Raw genomic sequence first — 23,452 nt, 5'->3', positions numbered from 1 at the left:
TGTTAGTTGGTTGTTTTTTTAAATGAGAACTTTTAACTTAGTGGTAACATTTAATGCCAGTGAAATGTATCCATTTATAGAACTCCTGTTGGTCACAGTTGCGAGTCTCACCAAGTTCCTAATTTGGGTGACTTCACATCAAGACTGGGGAACCTGTGGCCTTGCAAGGTGTTGTTGAGCAACAGGTCTCCCATCTTACCTGGCCATTGACCCTGCCCAGGCCACAGGTTCCTTATCCCTGCTTTACATCTCTCAGCCTATAAAGAACTTTTGGTACCATTTCAGCTCTCCCCAGCCACACACAGTCTCTTCCGATATGTTCATCTAACCAGCAACACTATAATTTTAATAATGACAGGGGTTTAAATATGATTACAAGTCTTTCCTCTTGTTTTCCTCCATCTAAAAATAATACCATTAGTCATTTTACACATTTTTTTTCCTTCCCACACCCCTTTCTGCTAGACTAAATACATGAACTGCAATTTCCACAACATCCCCTCTTGGCTGTTGTTTTTGTGTTGTCTACCAAACTGGGAAACTTGTCTTTTACAGCTTTGTGATACATTGTCAATTCTGAGGACAAGATTCTTTTTAAAAATAAATGTATATACATTTCAATCACACATAATAACTTCAGTCATAGATGTACTTTATCAAATTGTAAAACATACCGCAAAAGGGTTAAATTTTTTTGGTAAGGATGCATTGCAAAAAAAGTATGTTATTCTTAGCCCAATTCACCAGCTGCTTTACCTTTACCACCAAACGTTTCCTTGCATCTGATTAACACCAAGTCACCCCTAAAAAGTCATCCTAAAAAATCAGCTAGCTATTAATTTGTTCCGAACTAATGACAATGGTAAAATTGGGGGTCAACTTAAAAAAAAAAGTTTTTTGCCCTAACCTCCAAATGAAACAAAACCCACACAGCACACACACACACACAATTGGGGGGGGGGTCCCTCCAAATGGCCACAATTTAAAACTTAAAAATAAATGCTTCATGTGCATTAAAAAATATTTCAGGTTTTCAAAAGATTCACCCTTCACCATTGGTTTCACATAAGTAAAAAATAGTTTACATGTCACCAGACAGAACTCTTTATAGCAACAGAAAAAAATATACAGGATTTGTTCAGATCAATTTATAGTGTAATAAGCTCAACTTGTGTAGAAGTGTTTCTCTTTTTTTTTAATCTTCATATAATGATTTTTTAATATATAAAAAATTCCTTTTCTCTGATGTTAAATGATTATGTCAGACTTTTCTCTTTTCATTTCCACATAACAAAAGTTAGGGGGCTTCCTGATTCCACCCGCCACCACCCTTATTTTATTTTATTTTCCCTTTTCCATAGGACCAAAAGAAAAGAAAAAAACGAAAAGCGGGATAAAATCCCTCAAAGTCCCCTGCCATAGATTTATTCCAGGGGACCTGCCACCCTATTTTTGACAAGCTGGGTTCCTGGCCGATCCAAAAACCAGTGGCTGGAGGGGGCTGGGGGGCTGGCTTGCGCCTGTGTTGTGTGTGTGGAGAGGCCCAAGCAGGGCCGAGGGAGAGAAGGCAGGGGGTCTCTCTCTCTCTCGCTCTCTCTCTCTCTCTCTCTCCCCACCTCCTCACAACCTGAAGGAGGCTTCAGAGAAGGGATGCTGCATCTTGAAACTAGACAAGAAGCACTGGAGCGGCGGGGGAAGGGGGTTCACGAGGGACGGCGGCAGGCTGGGAAGAAAGAAATCATCGCCTCTGACCTCTAGCGAAGTGCCAGGTTTTTTCTTTAGCTCTTCACATTTCCTAAATTTGCAGATCTGGTGTCCCGTTTTGCGGTTCCTGCAACTGCTGCACACGCCACAGTTGATGAGCCTCTTGCAGGGCACGCACACCCCGCACCTTTTCCTCTTCTTCTTGGCAGGGTTGCCTGCCCCTCCTCCGCCTCCCCCGCCTCCCCCGCCTCCTCCTCCTCCGCCCCCGCCGCCTCCGCCTCCTCCTCCTCCGGCGGCTCCCAGGGAGGAGGAGGACGACGAGGAGGAGGAATGGCTCTGCGGGCAGTCTGCCAGATTGGCAATTTGAAACGCGCTGTCTGTGACGGCTGCGGAGGCTGCGGCGGGGGAGTGCAGGGCTGTCATGACGATGACCCCGGGAGGTAATGAGATGCCCCCTAAAGCCGGGATAGCGGAAAAAGTCCCCACGCGCTCGGGGAGATTCATGATCTCCGCTTCGGCGGCGCCGCATTTGAGCTTGTTCATGCATTCGCCCGCCAAAGGTCTGCAGTGCTCGGGCGCCAAGGTGGAGAGGAAGTTGTTGTTGGCCATTTGCAACGAGGCCTGCTCGGCCGGCGCGCAGCCCGGCTTGCCGAGGCGCTGCTGGGAGTCGCCGCCGCGGTGGTGCAGGCCGCTGGCTCCGGCCCCGCCGCCGCCGCCCCCGCTCCGGCCGGCGGCGTGCAGCGACGACGACGACACCGACGACACCGACGACGAGACCACGGCGGCTGCCGCGGCGGCGGCGGCGGCGGCTGCCGCGGAGGAGGCGGCGGCGGCGGCGGCGGCTTTGCGGGCCGCCACTCCGCCGGCCACGGCCGCCGCCGGGTTGGCGGGGCCTCCGACGCCCGCGCCGCCGCCGCCGCCGCCCGCCCCGCTGCCCCACAGCATGGCGGTGGCGGCGGCGGCCGTGGCCGTGTCGCAGTTCCAGGGCGACATGCCGATGCGCGCGGCGGCGGCGGCGGCGGCGCTGGGGAAGATGGGGGTGGTGATGCGCGCGATCTTGGCCGCCTGCGGGAAGGCGCCGCCGTTGGTCTTGTAGAAGGTGGCGAAGGAGCGGTACCTCTCCATCTCCGAGTTGTAATCCACAAGGCTGTTGAGGGCGCCGTCGGGCAGGTGGTTCTCCTTGGGCAGGCCCGGCGCCTCGGCGGGGGGCCCCGTCTCCACGCACACGTTGGTGTTCATGGTGCCCAGGGGGTGGGGGTGGTGGGGGGGAGGGTGAGGGTGGGGGTGCGGGTGGGCCTGGGGCAACAGGGTGGGCGGGAAGGAGGAGGACGTCGAGGAGGAGGAGGAGGGGGGAGGGGGCGAGGAGAGGAAGGGGGGGCCGGGGAGGGCCAGGGGAGGGAAGGGCAGGGCGGGGAGGAGGGCCACGGGAGCCGTCGGGGGGGCCGGGCCGGGTGCTGGGTAGCCCGGGGGGTCAGGGGGAGGGAAGGGGGGGAAGCGCTGCCCTCTAATCCTCTTGGGGGGGCATCTCGGCACACGGCGAAGTCTTCTCAGGCAGCCTCTTCCTTTGCATCGTCGTCGTCGTCGTCGTCCTCCCCGGGAACCGTCGCAACTGAAAGAAAGAAAGTCATTTCGGGGGGGAAAAGTCTACGCAGAAGGAGGCAAAGAGGATCCGCGCGCGAGAAAGAGGACTGTCTGTGCGTGCGAGGGGTTTTTGTTTTGTTGTGTTCAAAAGACACCACACAACACACGCTGCGGGGAGAGACGGCGCCCGTCAGTCACCCCAGCTCGTTTGCATAACAATCAATAAAGACATGATCCCAGCCCTGCAGCCGACGGTGCCTCCTCCGCTCTCCGGCCACCTTCCCTTCACCTCCTCCTCCTCCTCCTCCGCCGCCCCCTCCAATCCCACCCCGCGGTAAATGCTTTAATAGCTGGGGAGAGGGAGGGAGGGGAGGGCGGGCTGACAAATGCCAGGGGAGAAGGGGCAACCGGAGTGCTAAACACATGCAAATGAGGGGTGGGAAAGGGCTCCCAATCCTCTCACCAGAGGGCATCGGAGCTTTAGGAAATGTGTGAACGAGCCGGGTTGCCAGGGCAAGACGGGGCTGGAGAGCAGCGGGCTCGGGAGGAGAAAACCAGGCGGGGGGCGGGGGGGTGAGCAAAGGGAGCGCGAGGAGGAGAAGAAGAAAGTGTTCAGGCGTTAAAAAGTAGGAGGAAGCACAATGCCGCCAAGAGTCGCCCTTCCTCCGTCGGAATATCGAGATTTTGTTTTGTTTTAACCTAGTTGGTTCTTTAGAGGATTAGCAGGAACTGTTTTCTGAATCTGAGGGAGGGGGGTGTCATCAGTTTGAATCACAGCTGGCTGTGTTGCAGGGTCCCTAGATCAGGTCTCTTTGGTAGAGGGGGAGCCAAGCCCCCCAAATTAAGTAAATAATAAAGGGACTGAGTTGAGGTGGGGGATATATATTTATACACACACATGCAAGGCAATTTCACAGGTTTGGGTATGAGATCCTGCAGCTGCAAGGGGACTGAATATCCACGCAGTCACTTAACATGCTATACAACCTTCAAGCCAGGGACGCTATGTAAAAAAAAAATCTAGATAGATATCAAGGAGGCACGCACCACCTCCCAAATACACTTTATCAGTCTTATTAAAAAAAGATTTGCAAGGTATACCCCTTGCTGTGGGTTACCTACTCCCATATGGGTTGTGGGGTTTTGTTTTTATTTCACATAGGCCATCCAATATCAGAGAGGGCGTATTAGTTTGTAACACGGGGAGAAGTACACTCTTCCAACCTTAAGGAAGTAAAACAAACCAAAAACCCAACTGGACACAATATATATCTTTGTCATCCAGAATGTGGTTCCACCTCTCACCAAACAATGTTTTTACTTGCAACATTCCCCTGTTTTTTTTCACTTGTAAACAGAATATAAGGTCTCCCAGAGACACCAAGAAAGGACCCCAGTACAGTTTTATGCCTGATTCCTACAGTTAAAAAATAGTTATCAATTATACTAATTACAGTCATAATTAGACTAATGAACCATTTCTAGCCCATCCTACTAGCTTGGGGGGGGACTTCGTCATTTAACTGCTGGGATAGACTGAAAAGCAGGGTTTTAGGTTTTAGGTAAACTAATCCAGATTATGAGAGCAATTCTAGAAAGAAAGAAAAGTCACATCAGCCTTGTCTGCCACATAGGGACCAACATGCATCTTTTAATCAGGGAAAGACCCTAATCACACTAGAGCCACCTCTGCATTTTTACATCGGGGGGGAAAACTGAAACCACTGCTCCTTGTAAGGATTTGGTTGCAACAAGGAGGTCTTCTCCCTATTCTGAAAACACGCACAAAAACAACCTAATCACAGAAAAATTCAGTGTATGAAATAAGGCTACTTTTTAAAAAGGAAAAGAAAGTATAACTTCATTTCCATTAACAGCAACTACTTAATACAAGTAGTTTTCCTGGTTCTGCATAGGCAATGCACTCACATTGGAAAAGATAGTGATAATGTTTGAGTAATAATAATATCACATAGGCTCTCAACAGAACACACGTCTATGCCCCATTTTCGTTGCATTTTAAATGTTTTTTCCCCCCTCCAGGAAACCCCTGCTACAATTTCAGCCTCTTCTCTCTTACCGCCACCACCAAATCCCCTTTCAAGGTTTACTGCTACCAGAAATGAGAAAATTATGGTGCCCACTAACCAGGTCATTATTGTTTAATCGATGCATCTCTGGAGCGCGAAAGAGGTGTCTAAGACGCAGCTATTGATTTTTCTTTTTTAAATTAAAACTATCGTGCGATTTTTTTATTTTATTTTTTAATAAAAAAACCCGGATAATTAAAAACAGCTAAAGAGACTGCGATCTACTCGCTGCTTAAGCCAATGTGACTGTACATGTTCAATATTGCATATCTGCTCCTGCTAGAGACAGAGAGATCAAAGGTCATATTTAACATTCAGGAGGAGGGGCTGGTGCAGATTAATTAATAAATTAATACAGCAGCGCCTTTTATTGCCCAAGCCTAGCATTCATCTACTTTAACAACCCCAGCGGACCACAAGAAGGGGGGGGGAGAGGAGAGGAGAGATAACAGGAAGGGGGAAGGGAGAAAAAAGAAAGAAAAGAGAAAGAAAAGGGGGGAAGGAGAGAGATCCAAAAACAATCACTTACCAGTCTCTGTATTTTGGGGGGGGGGGACACTTGGATTTTGCAGACGCTTAATCCGCCTGTCTGTCTTTAATTAGTTGCTCATCACTCCCTAACACAAAGAAGAAGGGGGTGGGAAAAAAAGAAGAAAAAAGAAAAAAAGGAAGAATATCCCGATGTGTCTTTGGCAGCTCCTCAATTACAACTTTGATACTTGTAAACAAACTGTAAAAGGGTGGTGATGAGGGAGGGGGGTCGGTGGGAAAGGAATAAAGACGCCGATCCACTAAGCAAATACCTGTAAGTGGCTTTCTTTTTTTTTTTCCTCCTCTCTCTCTCTCTCCTTGTTGCAGAGAAAGGAGGAGGGGGGAAGGGAGGGGGAGAGAGAGGAAAGAGCAGGCACTGAATGTGTGTGTGCGCGCGCGCTTGTGTGTGTGCGCTGTGTGTGTGTATGTGCGTGCGCGCGTGAATGTGTGAGAGCGCTTGGCTGTGCTGCTCGGTGGTCTCCTCTTCCTGCGCGTTGCGCTCCGTCCGTCTCTCCAGTCGCTGTGTGCGAGGGAGGGAGGGACGCAGCCGGGGGAGTCTCTCTCTCTCTTTCTCCCCCTCGCTCTCCCCCTCTCTGTGTGTGTGCCTGCGTGTGTGTGGTTGCTGGGGGAGGGGAGGGAAGAGAAGAGAAGAGAGACGTGGGGGGGGGGGGAGAGGCTGAGGCGCGCCAGGGAGGTGAGGAGGATGCAGGGATGTGGACACCTACTGATGATTGGCTGCAAATTACACCGGGAACAAGAGGCGCGCACGGGCCACTGCTCCGCTTTCCCTCTCCAATCCCCTCCCCCACGCCTCCTCCTCCTCCTGCGCGCTCAACGCAGCGAGAGGCCACGTTTGGCCGCCCCTCCTTCCTCGACGGAGGGGCGGGCGGCGGCGGCTGTGGAGGAGCAAGGGGGGCGCTGGGTAGGTGGGTGGGAAAAGCTGCCTGGAGGCTCATTTGTAAGGAGCAGGCACTTGCCGCGGACTCCAGCCTCTTTATTCCCCATTAACTTGCCTCTGTGCGTGCGTGCGTGCCGAGAGCGCAAGGGAGGCGGGGGGGGTGGGAGAGAGGGAGGAGCGGGGGGGGGGGGAGATGGAGAAGGGGAGGGAGAAGGGAGAGCGCGCGGGGGGTGGCTGGTGTGTGCGAGAGAGAGAGGGGTGGCGTTGGAGGGTGTGCTCCAGTCGACGGCAGGGAAGGCGAAGGCGAGAGAGTTCCTCCCCCAGCCGCAGCCTGGAGTGGGAAGGTCCTTGCTCGTTGGAGAAGGGTGCTCTCCACACCAGCACCCCTCGCCTCCCTCGCCCAGGCGCCCTCTTAACCATTTGCAGGCGGCCGCCGGCGAGGAGAAGCCGTCGGCTCTGGAGAGGCTTTTCGAGAGGAGGCGAGAGAGGGGAGGCGCTGCACTGGGAGGTCTCCCACTCGCGCGGAAAGAGCTCTTAACAACCCTGAATCCTAGAAGTTAAAGACCCAGGCGGCTTTATTCCTCCCAGCGCCTTCCGCCAACGCAAAAAAAGAGCCTCCCTCAGACTCCAGACTTAATCTCACGGAAATAATCCTGCATTCCCGGCGCTGTCTCGGTGCCAGGAGCAGCAATAATCATCGCCGTCGATGATGACGATGATGATTAATAATAATAATAATAATAATAATAATAATAATAATAATAGTCTCCTTCGAAGGGTTTCTAGCAGCTGCTGAGCTTCCCCTTCGGAGGTGAAATCGTCCCGCGTAATGAAAGGGTTGCTCTCATTTTAAAGCATTCAAAAGTGTGTGCAGCCACAAAGTTTCTCTTTGGCTTTTTCTTTTGGAGACAAGGATAGAGGTGACACTTTGCACCAATGAATAGGCTAATATGTAGCCACGTTCGTGGTGTCGAATGAGCGTGTTGTTTCCGTGTAAAGGTCTTAAATGCTTCATTGTGGCACTTTACTGATGCTTATGTGGTACCTAAAGGTTTTTTGTTTAAGAGGAGGGAGGGAGGGAGGACAGGATGGCTGTAATACTTAAAGATGAATATCTTGCACTAGTTTTAGCTTATAGGAAAATGAGGACATGCATGTACTGTTAAATAAATTTAAGCTCATGCGTGCCCAATGCTACCCAAATATTTCATTTCCAAGATATTTGATAAGGGAGGAGGTAATTAAAAATATAGGCAACTTTGGAATTATATGGACTGATGAATCAAATTCATTATATTCCATTTAAAAGCTTAATGGATACCCACTGATACCTAATAAAATTACTAGAAGCCTATAGAAACCTATGAACCCAACCCCATATAAATCAAGAAATTGTGAAATAATTCCTCCACTTTGCCCCTTGCCACTTCTCTCACCCACTGCAACCCCATTATTTCCTCCTTCAGATCTCACTTCCCTCCAAGGTCCCAACTCACAAACCCATTTTTCCCTGCTCCCTCCTACTGTTAATTCTTCAAATATCATAAACCACACCCTACTTCTTTCTCCTTCTCCTGACATCTCATTTTTCACAAGATCCTAACTCCAACCTCATTCTTGCTCTCACTCCTCCCTAGGATTCCATTATCCCCTGCTAATTCTCAACCCCACTTTTTCTCCTTCCTTCCTAAAACTGATATTCCTTCCTTTTATCCCAGATCTCACATTCTCCTGGAATTCCAGTAGGATGCTCCCTATTTTCCCCCTGCCTCCTACACTATACCCTTTCTCCTCCAATTTCCCCAACCTGGCAGCACTCTTGCTCCTTCTTCCTAAAACCATCCTCACAATATCACATAAAATGTACTGTGCTATATCCACTGCTTCTCTTTCTCTCTTAGAGTCCACCTTTATCTCACTGTCTCTTCCCAGAAAATAGCATGCTCTTAGCAAGGCTTCACTGCTGCAAATGCAATGTAATATATCAATGTAATAATATATATATCTTGTATAGAGCCTGTTCTTATAACTTCTAGTGTTTAATCCAGAAATCCTGAGATGATCAAGTGGCAACCAACTGCTGTTCCACCTGGCCACCAAAACTATTCTATTTGGCTTCTGGTAGCCCAGCTGAGCATTGACCATTGTAAAGTATGGCTGCCCGAGAGTAAGGAAGAGATTTATTCCCAGTCCCCTCACCCTGTGCCCTCCTTCTTTATGGACTTGACCCAGCAATGCAGCTACAGCTATTGATGACCATTTCAGTTCTCTTAAGTTTCTATAAGTTTCTCATTTTTCAATCTTAAAGTCAGTTCTCTAATTTCTTCAGCAATTTGCATCTTTATTTTATTCCTAATGGAAATTTGTCAACATTTAAACAGAGCCAAAGTTTGCGCATGCAATTCACTATCTATCCAGGTAAATTTGTGATACAGAAGCCCACTTCTATACACAAATGGCTCCTAGCTAGTTTGGGGAAAATGTTTTTTAGGCTCAAATTAATCTAGGGCATTAACTTGATTCACACGTATGCTAACCATGGTTAGTGTTAACCATAGTTAACATGAAGCATAGTCAATAAGCCATAGTTAAAGCTGAAGCATCTGGCAGACAATCACTTATTGACTTCTTACCCCACACAGCAGCTGAACTTTGAGAGTGATTTGAATCTTTTGCTGCCCTTCCTTCACTTGTGGCTCTCTAGCCTTTTGGTGGTGATAACTCCTTAACCATGGTTAAAGAGGAGGTCTGGATTTTCTCATAACAGTAAGCTGAGGTTAAATGTTAACTATGATTTTATAAACCAGCTGCAAACATTGGTTAAGAAGTTACCTCTAACAACAGTTAATAAAACATAGTTAAGCTACTGGGCTGGGTTCAAACACTAAGACATGGTTTAATAAACCATGGTGTAATGCCATGTGCGAACCAAGACACTTTTTCTCTGAAAGCAAAAGTAGCTTGTGTACAAGTGTCTGTTGCTCTCATGGTTCTTTGAACAGCCTAATGAGGTCAGACTAGAAGTACTAACAGTTCACCAGCTATATAGGACAGTCAGGGCAGTGGCTAAGAGCTAATTAGAGCTGAGTGATATTTGTCCATTCATTATTTTTCAGCCTAACCCACCCCACAGGGTTGTTGTGAAGATAAAGGATAGGGGGGAACCAGCCCTAGCTGCTTGGAGGAAAAGTGGGGCAACAGAACACCCACGTGGAAGGTTTTCTTAGCCTGACATCTGAACCTTTGCTAAAAATAAATCACTGGATGACGTTTGCAGGACACTGCTCTTTCATCTTTATCATAAACACATTTCGTGAGAATAAATCCTATTCATTTCCTGTGGAACTTATTTTGGCATGTGTGCTTAGAGGCGGCCTCGGAGGGAGTTTTCCTTGACAGCTGGTGCCAGGGCTCCAGGCTAGGGATTCTGTGTAAGGAAACAGATAGCAGAACAGTGTGGAAATGAAATGTTCACTACATGGATGGGCTTGAATGTGCATTGACTTGAAATCATAGGTGCCTCCCATGTTTCTTTTGTGGTCAATCGCACTGATGGCTAGCCAAAAGGACTTTTTCAGCAAACACACTATCTGCATTTCTTGAGGTTTTAAATGCAAGTGCCCCACCCAGAAGTTTATGGACTTCTCTTGGAAACACCAGCAGGTAAAAAAGATAAAGGTAAAGGACCCCTGGACAGTTAAGTCCAGTCAAAGGCAACTGTTGGGTTGCAGCGCTCATCTCACTTTCAGGCCGAGGGAGCCGGCGTTTTCCCACAGACCACTTTCAGGGTCATATGGTCAGCATGACTAAATCGCTTCTGGTGCAGCGGGATACCTTGATGGAAACCAGAGCGCACAGAAATGCTGTTTACCTTCTCAGCACAGTGGTACCTATTTATCTACTTGCACTGGCATGCTTTCAAACTAGGTTGGCAGGAGCTGGGGCAGAGCAACGGGAGCTCACCCCATCATGGAAATTTGAACTTCCAACCTTCTGATCGGCAACCCCAAGAGGCTCAGTGGTTTAGACCACAGCACCACCCATGTCCCAGCAGGTAGATTTGTGTGTGTGTGTGTGTGTGTGTGTGTGTGTGTGTGTGGATTCTGTTCTCCGATTTTTCAGAGGAAAACACCTTGAAACAGACTTTCAAGAGGTAAAATCAAAACAAAGCACATATTTGTTTAATAAAACATTAATCTCCAACCCATGAACTTGGATCCTAACTTTCCTTAGATAAATAGAACAAGAGTTTATGGTCACAGAACAATGCTTTCCCTCTGCTTTCCCCCCTCTGCATACCTCCCTGGAGGTGGATGGACCATGGCAGAAGATCCTGATGGAAATCAACCCCTTTCAACATGGATGGAGGAGTAACTTTGGATGCAAGCCATAATGTTTTAACACCCAGAATTTTAAAGAATATTAGAAGAGCTCTGCTCTGTTTGTTTTTTAAATATCAGTCAAATGTAACTTACGTAAAATCTGGAAATGTACACAACTCTGAGGTTTTGTCAATTTTCAGATTATACTTTCAGATCAGTGGCCACTGGCTACAATCCAGCAAAAAATCCAAGCATCCTTAAAAACTTATTGAACTCGGTGGACTTCAGAGTGTCTGACTCTGATGATGCCTCCTGACCTATTTAGTTTGTGAATGCATTTATTTCAGTTTGGATTTTTAGCCTACCCATTCTTCCTAGACCAGGATACAGAAAAGCAAATGAACAGATAATTAATTCAATGAATACTGTATAACTAACAATCAAAATCAATCAAATTAAAGCCTAACAAATGTAAATTCCTCACATCTGTTTAACCCTCGCTAGCTCAAATAATAATAATAATGAATACTTGCATCACTTCTGGAGCGGGGGAGGAATCAGATTTAGGAGATTCTTCAGAGGAAGGGAATTTCGCAGTTATGAGCCATCAAAGAGAGCTATTATAGACACTTGGTCACTGCCTGAATGGTGCATAGGTTATTAACCAAGGTTCATACTCGTGGGTATGGACGGATGGACCTATTAAAGTCCAATCCATCCCAGTTCTCAGAGGAGACTAAAATGCTTACAAATCTGCCTGGAAATACACACTTAAAAAAAAAGAAGTACTTATGAGATGGTCTAAGTGTTATCATTTAAAAGTCATTTAAAAGTTTTAAAATTGGGCATCCAGCCTTGTATAAGATTTCCTTTTGTAAAAATAATAATAATATCAAACTCTTGGGAGCACTGCATATTGCCAAAGAACAGCATGAGAGAGAACTGGCTGTATTTACATACTCTATGAACTTTGAATGCTGCTGTTTTTATTGCCACTTTCATTTACTGCAGCTTCTTTGTTAAAATTAACATTCAAAAGGGGCCAGACTGAGATAAACTGCTGTTGCTCTTTTGACTTCTCTGGAAATGCACATAGGAGGTGACCAGAGATTCAGGGATTTATAATTAGGGTTGCAGCATTTCACAGATTAATAAGCAAGATAATTGATTAAAAACCATTTGAACTGGCAGAAAATGTCCCCCAACTCATCATGCAAAATATTCTCTGAGCTTTTATTTTTACTCATTTACTTATATTTACTTTTACTTATTTTATTACATTTGTATATCCCAAAGTTTCTCCACTGAGCTGAGTGTAAATTGTTCCCCCAGAGACCTCATTTTTCAAATCCTTATAAGAGTCCTGTGAGGTGGGTTAGGCTGAGAGATAGTGACCAACCCAAGGGCACTCAGTAAACTTGAACCTGGTTCTCTCGAATCCTACTCCAACACTGTAATCACACCACCACGCTGGTTCTGAAAGTACTTACAGAAGCTGGAGACCGCAAGCACCAAACTAGAAGGAACATCTCCTCCTTCCCTCACACGCAGGATGGAATCCTTCATCAAAGAGGATGTCTAGTGTAAGAAACGGGCATCATCAAAAACCATTTCCTCCTTTCAGAAATCTTGTACTATTTAATCGATCTCTGGCTTATATAGTTAATCAAATAAGGTTTCACTAATCAGTTTAGAATTAATTAGTGCCTTTATATCCCAACTTTCCTCCATTGAGCTCAAGGTGGGATGTGTGGTTCTAACCCCCTCCCTCACTTAACACCCCCCCCAAAAAAGAAACCACAATGAGGAAGGCTAGGCTGAGAGGCAGTGACTGGCTCAAGGTCACTCAGTATGCTTCATGACCAAGTGGGGATTTGAACCTTGGTTTTCCAGGTTACAGTCTGACACACTAACCACTACACTACACTGGATTTCCACCATCACTCCTTTTTTCTGTACTATTTCCAATTCCTTCAGCTTTGCCCCATATTCTCTGCATGGCCAACAGTCAGAGGTTATGAGAGAGGGTTGGTGGTTGGCATCCATCTGTCTCGGGAGGCAATAAAAGCCTCTGGAGGTGAAGTCAAACTGTTGGAGAGCTAGAGTCCAGTAAGAACTGCAAGACCAAGAGGTTGTCCTCCCTGCTTTAAAGAATTATACATAGCTGGGTGCAGCTTTCCTCAACTTAGGGGTTGTCAATGTGGTGCCCTCCAGGCATCTTGGTCAGCTCTCTGCATTGGCTATTGCTGAATTGGGCTGATGAGAACTGTGGTCCAAAACATCTGGATGGCACCATGTTGGCTACCCCTGCCTTAAGCAATGCCTTTACCACTGCAGTCCTCAAGCTTTGAGATCCAAAGATGATGCTCCCCTGCCCGTACCATGCTTTTAGGGCAGGAATAGGCAACCGAGTGTCCTCCAGGTGTTGTAGGACTCTAGCTTCCATCAGACCCAGCCAGCATGGCTAACAGTGGATAGTGAGACTTGTAGTCCAACAAGAGCTGGAGGGCCACAGCTTTCCCATCCCTGATCTAGACCATTCAGAGTTTTCATATGGAAAGTGAAACTAAGTGCAGAAATCCAATTAAAAGCTACCCAGCACTGGGTGCAATGGAACCTCCCATGTCCTCCAGGTGCATCATTTAATGCCGTCCATATGGCAAGTCCCTTTGCATTAACAGCCCATGAGCTGTTACATAGCAGCAAATTAATAATAACTGCATTGCACTGTTTTCAGTAGTCCTTGTACGTTTCTTCTGCTCAGATTCTCAACAGTGCAATAATGAGCTTCCACCAGAGACTGCTCCAGATAAGAGGACGCCAACTTTGCTTCCCAAGGTCTAGTCTTTTCTCAGGAGATCACAACATTTTAATATTATTATTTTTTAAAGACGTAGTCTGCTTTCTGGTTCAGTAAATGCCTCTTTTTTTAATCTCTCTCGTGCACTCAGAGCCAGGGGAGGCAAGTAAGGCACTGCAGCCCCACCAGCTCACTCTGCCTTCAGTCATCTCCCAGCTGCCTACCACCTTTCTTGCAGCCAGTCTCCTCCACCTTAGTTTCAGTGCTGCATTTTTAGAGCTTGACAGGGAGGGATATGGGGGCATAAGCGGAGCTAGTTGGCTCTGCCTCTCATTGCCTCCAGCTCTGCTAGTTATTTGCTCTGGCAGTCTGGTGCCACCTGCTGTTTGCCTCCCTGCCTCCCGCCCTACTGGTCCTAAAAAGATAAAGGGACCCCTGACAGTTAAGTCCAGTCATGGACGACTCTGGGGTTGCAGCGCTCATCTCGTTTTACTGGCCAAGGGAGCCAGCGTTTTTGTCTGCAGACAGCATCTGGGTCATGTGGCCAGCATGACTAAGCCGCTTCTGGCGAAACCAGAGCAGCACACAGAAACACCATTTACCTTCCTGCCGGAACAGTACCTATTTATCTACTTGCACTTTGATGTGTTTTCAAACTGCTAGGTTGGCAGGAGCTGGGACCGAACAATGGGTGCTCACCCCATTGTGGGGATTCGAACCGCCGACCTTCTGATCGGCAAGCCCTAGGCTCTGTGGTTTAGACCACAGTGCCACCCATGTCCTAATGAGCATTAATTTCCACTGCTCATAGCCATATTCAAGGAATATGAGAATGGGGAGGGGGGAGAGTATCCATTTAAAGAGTATCCATTTAATGGCATGCTATGAATATCAAGCTTGTGAAGGGCATAGGTTAAAGTTGAAAATGCAAGCGCACTAACTTAGAACTCAGCTCCATTTAAATAAATGGAGCTAAAATGCCATTAGAACTGGGAAGTTTTATTTAGCCATTTATTTAGTCTAAAAATCATATGCCACCAGCTAGACCAAAAGTAGCTCTCAGACTGACTGAACAGCAAAATATTTAAATATTTGGAATATTAAAACCATTTAAAATGAATTTTTAAATACAAACAAGCAAAAAACCTCACAGTGTTAAGATCAGGCAGACACATAAGGAAACATTTTTTTACTCCTTCAAAGCATCTAGTAAGGTGGCTAGATGATCCTTTCTCATCAGGGAGTCCATAGGGAGGGTTCCATCATAAAGATGAGCTCATACTCTGAACTCAAGGAGAACCAGATTTGGACCTAGGACATTCCATGCTCTTTCTGGCATCAATTCCAAATACAACGAGGCACCAGATTTGGGGAGGTGAGTAAACCTTACAGACCCAATGCACCCTCACTGAAGGATGGAGCTGAAAATCTGGGCAGAGGAGATATAGGCAAACTACATTAACTGAAATTTGCTTAATGGAGATAACAGAACCAGCCCAGCCCATAGGCATGATATGGAAATAAATCTCACATTTTTGTTGCTGTTTCCAAATCAAATATCCCTTTCTTCCTCCACATATCCAAATTACTAACTGTCACACGCAGACGCAAGCCAGTGGCTTCCAAATGAAAATGAACAACTTGTCACCCGACAACTAACAATAAGTGTTTTAGCCTGCTGTGACACTGCCCTCCCGTTCCCTGCAAATGCTTATTAATGACAATACTGTTTTTACGGCATCCATTACTGCACCGCTGAGAGGCGCCCTAAGGCAGCAGTTTTCAAACCAACTTTTTGGTGGTCTCAGTTTGCAGCCATCAACACTTATTAACTACGCTGTTTGTTCTAACAACTATCCAGGAACATAGGGCAGGTGCCTTGCAAGGTTTCTCCAGCAACGGTCAAAGCCCGGGTAATCTGGTGCTTGGATCCCTGTTTTGTACACATGTGCATATATATATATATATAATTGTTCCCTTTCCATTAGTTGAACCTTGTAAACCAGCTGCCTAATCGATTAAGGTGAAGGTTGACTTAGGGGAGAGTTGAGTGTCAACCAGCCAAGAGAATCTGAGGGCCTCTGGCATACCTGTGAAGAGGGATGCTTTTATCCCAGAGAGCATCCTTGTTGTGCTTGTCTTTCAGAGATTTGTGTGCCACACATTCCTTGCCACTTGGGTCAACTCTGTCTTGAACATCAATGTTTGACTTAGTGTCAGCTTTCCTTGCCTGCTTCTTGTCTGAAATGTTACTCAGGACCAAGCTACGGGCCAAATCCCACTTGCATAGCACTGCAGGTAACTTGCTGCTTGCTGCATCAAACACATCAAGTCTGAAGGGGACACCAACACATGTATCCAAGCACACAGGAAACATGGGCACCAGTGCACCACCCTGTCCCATTTTGCAGGATCAGTTTCAGCCAATGATGCCTGAATATGTGGACAAAAGATTTCCACCAATCCCTCTTTCCCTCCCTGCCCTCCCAACAATTTGCTGCCCTTTCTCATGACATCCAACTTCCTCTACCTAATGGTAGGGCAGGCTCTAACAATGGAGAATGATGTGCCTCAAGACCACAACTGTGTTTAGCGGCACTAAACTGGCATGAAGGAAATAAACAAGCAGCCCTTGTTTTTGTCAGCTTCACAACCTGCCTAAGATCATGGGTGGGGAACTTGTAGCCCTCCAGATATTGTTGGACTACCACTCCCATAATCCCTGAGTATTGGCCAAGTTGGCCAAGGCTATTGAGAGTCCAACATCTTGAAGGCCACGTGTTCCCCATCCCAGGCTTAGATGATAAGGAGCATACTTGTCAGTGCTCTTGGTTGCTTACTAGAAGAGCTGCTGTCCTGTTTTCAGCTGTACTTCAGTACCACCACTGAAGATGATTAAAGGGCAATATTGTAGCTCAGCGGAAGTCAAGTGATTCAGTGGGTCAATAGTTGAGTGTCAACCAGTCACTTGGTACTATGAAGCTTCTGACTCTAGACTGACTTCTCAGTCAGCTGCTCCTGACCACTTCTACCTTTGTCTGACTGCACACACATTTATTTACTTATTTACACTCTTATTTATATATCTTAAAATTAAAAATTTCAAAACGGCATACACTAAAATAAATATATTATAACATCAACATACTGCAACATTAGGTTTGCATTTGATGTCTCTGTTCTTCACCATCTACATAGATCTAGAGCAGAGGTGGGGAACCTGGGTTCCACCAGCTGTTGCTGCACTGCAATTCCCATCATCCCTTGCCATTGCTTTGCTGGTTGGGGCTTCTGGGACTTGGAGTACAACTTCTGGAAGGTCCCAGGTTCCCCACCTCTGAACTGGGGATTAACATTATCGGTCCCAGAGCTACGTCCTTTGTTCATGAAATAACAGTCCTCATTTAAGGTTGTGGAAGTGAGCAAAATATCAGCTACTTATTTGTTTAGTTCAGTTGGTAGGAAAATGTTGAGAAACTGTTTGCCAGTGGGTGGATACTGCTAATAATTTGCTGTGCAATTGAGTAGAAAGAGTAGAAATCTTCCCCCTGCCTGAAGGAAAAGGGTTTGGTTTTTTTGCTAGCATCTGTCTCATCTCAATCAAAATGCAAAAGTCACAATAAAGAAGAGATTTTGAAAGAACTGAGGACCATGTTGTTCCGAGAATGTAGATGTTTTTAATGACTGAATGCCACGTATCATAGCCATTACATAGTTATTTATGAGGAAAGCATTGCTGTTATTATCTCAACTAATTGAGGATAGAGTCTGTCACCTAAATTTTTATTGTTTGTGTAAAATAAATGATACATCTTGACATTTTTCTGCCATTTAGCCTGAGTAAACATTTCTTTATTCAGAGAAAGAAAACTCACTATTTATCACTTTAGTGATTGTTCCATTGTGCATCCAATGGAAACTTAGTTTATGTTGGTGTTAGAAATTAAGGCATTTGTTTTTTAAATGCTATTTTGGTGCAAATTACGCACATGAGTCTTTGTTACTGTTTAGCACCTGTTTTCCAGCAAATATAGAAAAATTAGGCGCACAAATGTTTTAAAAAGGAATTAGCAATAAAGGATATTTGTGGATGAGAAGAGGAAACTTTTTAAATTAATGTCATTGGAAGAAGAAGAAGAAGAAGTTATGAATGGAAGCAAAATGCTTATTTCATACTCGGAGCCATTTTGCAATTTTCCAATTTAAATATATTATGTAAATCAGGAGATTTTTGTTGTTGTTGTTAATGTCCCTTTGGTTATACCTCCTTCATTTATTTGCCAGCTTGAAGATAGAGAGAAGCCCTCCTGCACAGTCTCATTTATTGCTCTTGCTGCTCTTGCACTATGAAATGCCAGCAGTATGAAGGTTGTGCCCACGCTAGGCCATTATAATGTCTGTTTGTGTGCCATCTTCCTCACAAGTGATTTAAACAGAGCCACACTACTGGGCAGTGCTTAATGCGATGTATTCGCACTATGTGTTGTTGTCCCTTTTCCACACTCCACAAGTTCCAGACATCTGAAGTCTGCCCTAGACATGCACACAGGTATTTGTGTATCTCTGTGTGCACACACACCTTAAAAGAATAATAATGTGGAAACATGCAACAGCAAACTGCCACCAAAGCCAATGTTTTAAGCAAAGGCAAAACAGCATTCTTCTCTTTAAATATCATCATCATCATCATCATCATTATTATTATTATTATTATTGGAATACAAGTTTTCAGCCTGCCAGGGTTGAGCAAAAGAGCAGATTAAATGTGTGTGAGTGAGAAAGTGAGAGGCAGAGATGGCCAGCCCCAGCAGCAGCCCACTGAAGAATGACGTGCAAGGTCAAAGAACATCCAGGCAGGCAGGGAATTTGGGTACCACCCATCCTCAGCTGAAGGAAAAGGCTTCAGGGTACAATAAATGTGGCCAAGCAAGTGCATCACTCGCCACAAAGGCTGGTGTGTGTGTGTGTGTGTGTGTGTGTGTGAGAGAGAGAGAGAGAGAGAGAGAGAGAGAGAGAGAGAGAAGGCCTTGTTTTATCCCTTTTCCTTTCTTATTGCCTATACCTGCAACGACAAACTTGTAATGAAGCTGCAATGCACTAGGGCAGTTAAGCAAAAATAAAAATAAAAACAGTTGTGTTTTTTTAAAATATTATCATGAGCACTACATCCTTTCCTGTGTGCTGATAGAAACAAAATCAAAGTAGCAGGCATGGTGACACATGACACTCAGAAAAATATCACCACCTGCATAAAAACTCTCACCGATTTAAGGACACCAACAGGTAAGCATGTAAATTTTTACTGGATTTGCTTATCACAGAATCATAAAATCTTACAATTGTAGAGTTGGAAGGGATCACAGGGGTCATCTAATCTAACACTCTGAAATGCAGGAATCGTTTGCCTGACATGGGGCTTGAACTCATGACTCTCATGCTCTACTGACTGAGCTAGCTCAGCTGAATCCTTCAATCACATGCTTCCTGGATCAGGAAAATCCAAATTTAATGGGGGGAAGTGCTGGCTGCCAATTTTGTGAGGAGGGCTGTGTGAGGAGGGCATCATGTGGGCATCACACACAAAAATTGAGACGCAAGCATCTTCAAGTCCACATCAAACTCCCAGGTGGAGAGCCAAAAGACGAAAGGGTAAGAACAGGGCTTCCTCATGGGAAAAGGGTGACCATTTCAGGCTACTTAGTTTAGGGGGGAAAGGCAACTCCTCATAGAGAGTTATAAAATCATGCAAGTAGAGAAAGTAGATGCAAGATTTTTCTCAGTCTCTCCTAACTCTGGAACTCAGTGCCACCCTATTGGTAAGAGATTCAATACAGGAGAAAAAGAATGTACGTCTTCATACAAGACAATTCAATTGTAGAGTTGGAAGAGACCCAGAAATGTAGGAATCTCAACACACAGCCCTCCATTCAGTTTGAAACCATACATGATAGTGCTTAGCTTTATCACTGATCTGTATATAAAAGCCATGATGATTACACAGAACTTCCGGATTCAGAGAGCCCATCCAGTTTGCAGAGCTGATAAACCACAGTTAATGGTTTACTGTGAATGTGGAGATTGCTTCTGCTCCTTTCCTCTCCTAGTATGAGCAGGATCCACCAAGTGCGATCTCTGGTTTAGTGCTGCAGCCAATGAGGGAATATGGTTTCCTTTGCCTGAGCAAACCATGCTTAATAAGCCAAAGAAGAAACACAGCCATCATGTCTCTTAATACAGTGGTACCTCAGGTTACATATGCTTCAGGTTACAGACTCTGCTAACCCAGAAATAGTACCTTGGGTTAAGAACTTTGCTTCAGGATGAGAACAGAAATCGTGCTCCGGCTGCGCGGTGGCAGCAGGAGGCCCCATTAGCTAAAGTGGTGCTTCAGGTTAAGAACAGTTTCAGGTTAAGAACAGACCTCCAGAACGAATTAAGTTCTTAACCCAAGGTACCACTGTTTTGGTGCCAGTTATTGACCCTGCTGTGAAGATCAGGTGCAAGCATGCAATCATAGTACATCCAGAAAACTTTTACCAGTCTGAGCCCCCATTTAGGAAAGGTAGAAGGCTGTACCCACTCTGGGTTTCAGACCACACCTGATTATGTCTCAGGAGTCCCAATGCTTCTATTTATTATTATGAAACATAAAACGTCATCACAGTAAATACCCTAAAAATATTCCACATTATGCAATTTAATCTTGAATATATCTAGAAATATTGAAACTGGCTGCAAATCTCTCTCTCTCTGTCTGTCTCTCTCTCCTCTCTCATATACACACTTTCACTCCAAAGCTAGCATTTTGCCAACTATAAGATATCAGGAGAATCGTGAGCTATGCAGCCTGTAGCATAATCTTTCTGCCACTGGCTTGATCTCTTTCTGCTGCATGCTGTTAGAAGGCTCACCCAAACTTTTTTAATGTTTTCATGATTTACGCAGAGAACTAAAAATCTGCAGAAAAATTAGAAGCTGCTTATATGCTCAGGATTCCACAACATATAACACTATCCTTATTGGAGGCCATATGCTACATCCTGAAGCATCATCAGGGTTATGCAGATTTCTGGAGGAGCATTTATCGGGTATTTCCAGCATTGGTTATCCGCCCCCCCCCCACTTTATGACAAAAGGACAGTCTGCCTCTGTTTGGGTTAATAGCTGCAGCTGTTCTGCTTCTAAGCAATCACCTAGTTGAAATGAATGAAGACTGTAGTAGATGGGAGACTTTCACTGGCTGCAGTCAGAAGGAAACAACCTGGAGGTCTTAGGAAGGGAGAATACAAAGGGTGCATAAATAATTGGTCAACTGTTTTCTTTGAAAAGGAAGGATTCTCCCTTAAGAGGGTGATCTGAAGGGCACCTTATCTGTCACAAACTCTGCAAGACAGTGGATGATCTGCTTACCACCATGCACTGGGAACTATAGAAAAAACCAAGACATATTGCATAAGCAAGTACTGGTGTATAAGAAAATTGTGTGTGTGTGTGTGTAAATCATATAATACATTTGCAGTTGTATCTTTAAAAATCCACCTTTGTTCATATGCTGACATAAATCTGCTATCAGGAATCGCAAGACAGAGAAACCAGTAGGATAACATTTCAATCTCCCAGGACATTCTATACAAGATCTCAAAGTAGCTGTCTTATGACAAAAGAATTTCAGAAATAGACTGGAAAGAGAAGTTGCTGAATTGCAACTTATTACCAAACTTAAAACCATGGAGAGACCTGGTCTGAATAGAGACATTGGATTCTTATCTCATTATACAGTACACGATAAAGCTATTTTTAGCTATCTCACCCCTTGCTTTTTCCTGTAAGACCAACTGCAGTCGTTAACAGTTGTCAACAGGTTTACCACACCTATCAGCCAATCACCAGTTCCCATGCCCCTTCTGAGTAATACCCCTCCCCACCCTCTCACTATATATAAGGGTCTGGTGACTTCTGTTTCAGTGTAGCTGAAAAAGTGTGCATGCACACAAAAGCTCATACCAAGAACAAACTTGCTCTCTACGGTGCTACTGAAAAGAATTTTTATTATTTATTTAGTTTGAATGTGGATTCATCACAGGCTACAATTATAGCGTGTGGTTTACCATGTTGCTTTGCTTTTGCACAATGAAAACAAATAAATAAAAATCAACAAATCTGCATATCCAGCAAATTATTCTTTTCATTATTTCAGCACCCATCCACTGAAATTTGTCCCCGTGACATAGTAAGATCTCATTTCCCACAAAACATTTCTTTCTCTCCAAATAAAGCATTTAAATATTTATATAAAGAGAAAAGCCTGATAGGCTTGCTCATTCATTGGGCTCTTAGAATGGCTGGGGCTTTTTCTCATGAGATAAAAAGCTGAAATCTGCTACACACATAAACCAATTTGGCTTCATGGCTAGGAGCATGAAGACTAACTCCCACCCCCACAGATTGTGGTGTGTCCACGTTGACTAGATAAAACATGTTGATGACATTTGGTACACATATAACCCAAGACATTCTGATTATTAGAAAAGCTCAGGAGTGTCAGGCATTGAACCTTAGACCTTCTGCATGCAAAGCAGTTGCTCTGCCACTGGGCCACAGCCCAGCTCTTGCTAGAGCACAGCAGATTGACGCAGTTATAGACATTGCCAGAAAGAGCATTTCAAAGTCATGGGTCTGCATTAGAGAGCCCCCAAAGACATTTCTGTTCCAGTCTGCATTTGGTTAATGGTCTGTGTCAAGAATTGTTAGCTGCTGCTGATTTTAATTTAATGATTTTCAGTTTAATGGTATGTTTGGTAATTATTTTATTTATCTGAGGTTTAAAACTGCAAATTGCCTCGGCGAGGGCAGTGTGCCATGAAAGGTGAGTTAGCAATCCCTCAGATAGATAATCTTACTGGTTCTGAATTGGCAGCCCTAATGATGGAAACGTCCTCATTACCTCCCCATTTTGCCAGTTTCTCCATTGGAGAAGGATAGAGCTCTGCGCTGTGTGTGTACATCCTTAGTGTGTACAACTAAGCAGGGATATTTCTACAATTTGAACGGATAATTCAGCCTGTTAGTTACCTTTCCAGAATGCTCCTTCCCCTCTGTCTGAGACCTTCCTTACGCAGCCATTCAGCACCTTCAGACTAGCAACCAATGAAAGCATGGCAGCTATGACGACAACAATGACAATTCTGATGGTAGTAACTGTGTTGCCGGTGGCGTGCGCGCCAATCTCTTTCCCTGTGCTGGTTTGCAAAGGTGTTCAAACAGAGCTCAGATAGTGACGGCTGAGATAGTCATCTTTGTACCACACACAATGTGTGTAGCCATTTGGCAACTTATCTCTTGCCGCACCTATAACAGTGTTTCCTTTCTATTTCAGTCAGGTAAGGTAGAAATAACCATAACAACCATGATGGTGTCATTCACTGAGCCATTGTTTTTTTTTACAGGCAACATTTCATGGTTCCAGGGAGTCTTGTAAACAATGGAATGAAGGCCAAAGTACACTTAGCTCCTTTTTAAACCATGC

The 23,452-nt window shown here is 45.2% G+C and overlaps 1 protein-coding gene and 1 long non-coding RNA gene across 3 annotated transcripts in view; both read right to left on the bottom strand.

Moving 5' to 3' along the window:
- Nucleotides 1-2,967, bottom strand: part of CXXC4 (CXXC finger protein 4) — a 57,354-nt gene extending 54,387 nt beyond the window's left edge. Inside the window, exons 1-2 of the mRNA XM_081877523.1 lie at nucleotides 2,553-2,967; nucleotides 1,753-2,513 (exon numbers count right to left, since the gene is read on the bottom strand). Coding sequence (XP_081733649.1) covers nucleotides 1,753-2,513; nucleotides 2,553-2,943 — 1,152 coding nt within the window. The 5' untranslated portion in view covers nucleotides 2,944-2,967. The remainder of the gene's footprint in view (nucleotides 1-1,752; nucleotides 2,514-2,552) is intronic.
- A 124-nt stretch (nucleotides 2,968-3,091) lies between these two features.
- Nucleotides 3,092-23,126, bottom strand: LOC309350415. Of its 2 annotated transcripts, XR_014160335.1 has the most exons (4): nucleotides 22,999-23,126; nucleotides 12,617-12,704; nucleotides 5,905-5,992; nucleotides 3,092-3,313 (listed from the first exon to the last, which is right to left on the bottom strand). It is a non-coding gene; the product is annotated as an uncharacterized lncRNA (long non-coding RNA). The 2 variants fall into 2 exon arrangements; XR_014160336.1 differs by lacking the exon at nucleotides 5,905-5,992.
- Nucleotides 23,127-23,452: the final 326 nt, after the last annotated feature.

The sequence above is a fragment of the Podarcis erhardii genome, assembly GCF_964252035.2.
Source record: "Podarcis erhardii genome assembly, chromosome: 9".
Taxonomy (NCBI): Eukaryota; Metazoa; Chordata; class Lepidosauria; order Squamata; family Lacertidae; genus Podarcis; species Podarcis erhardii.
This window is presented reverse-complemented; position numbering and strand designations above follow the sequence as displayed.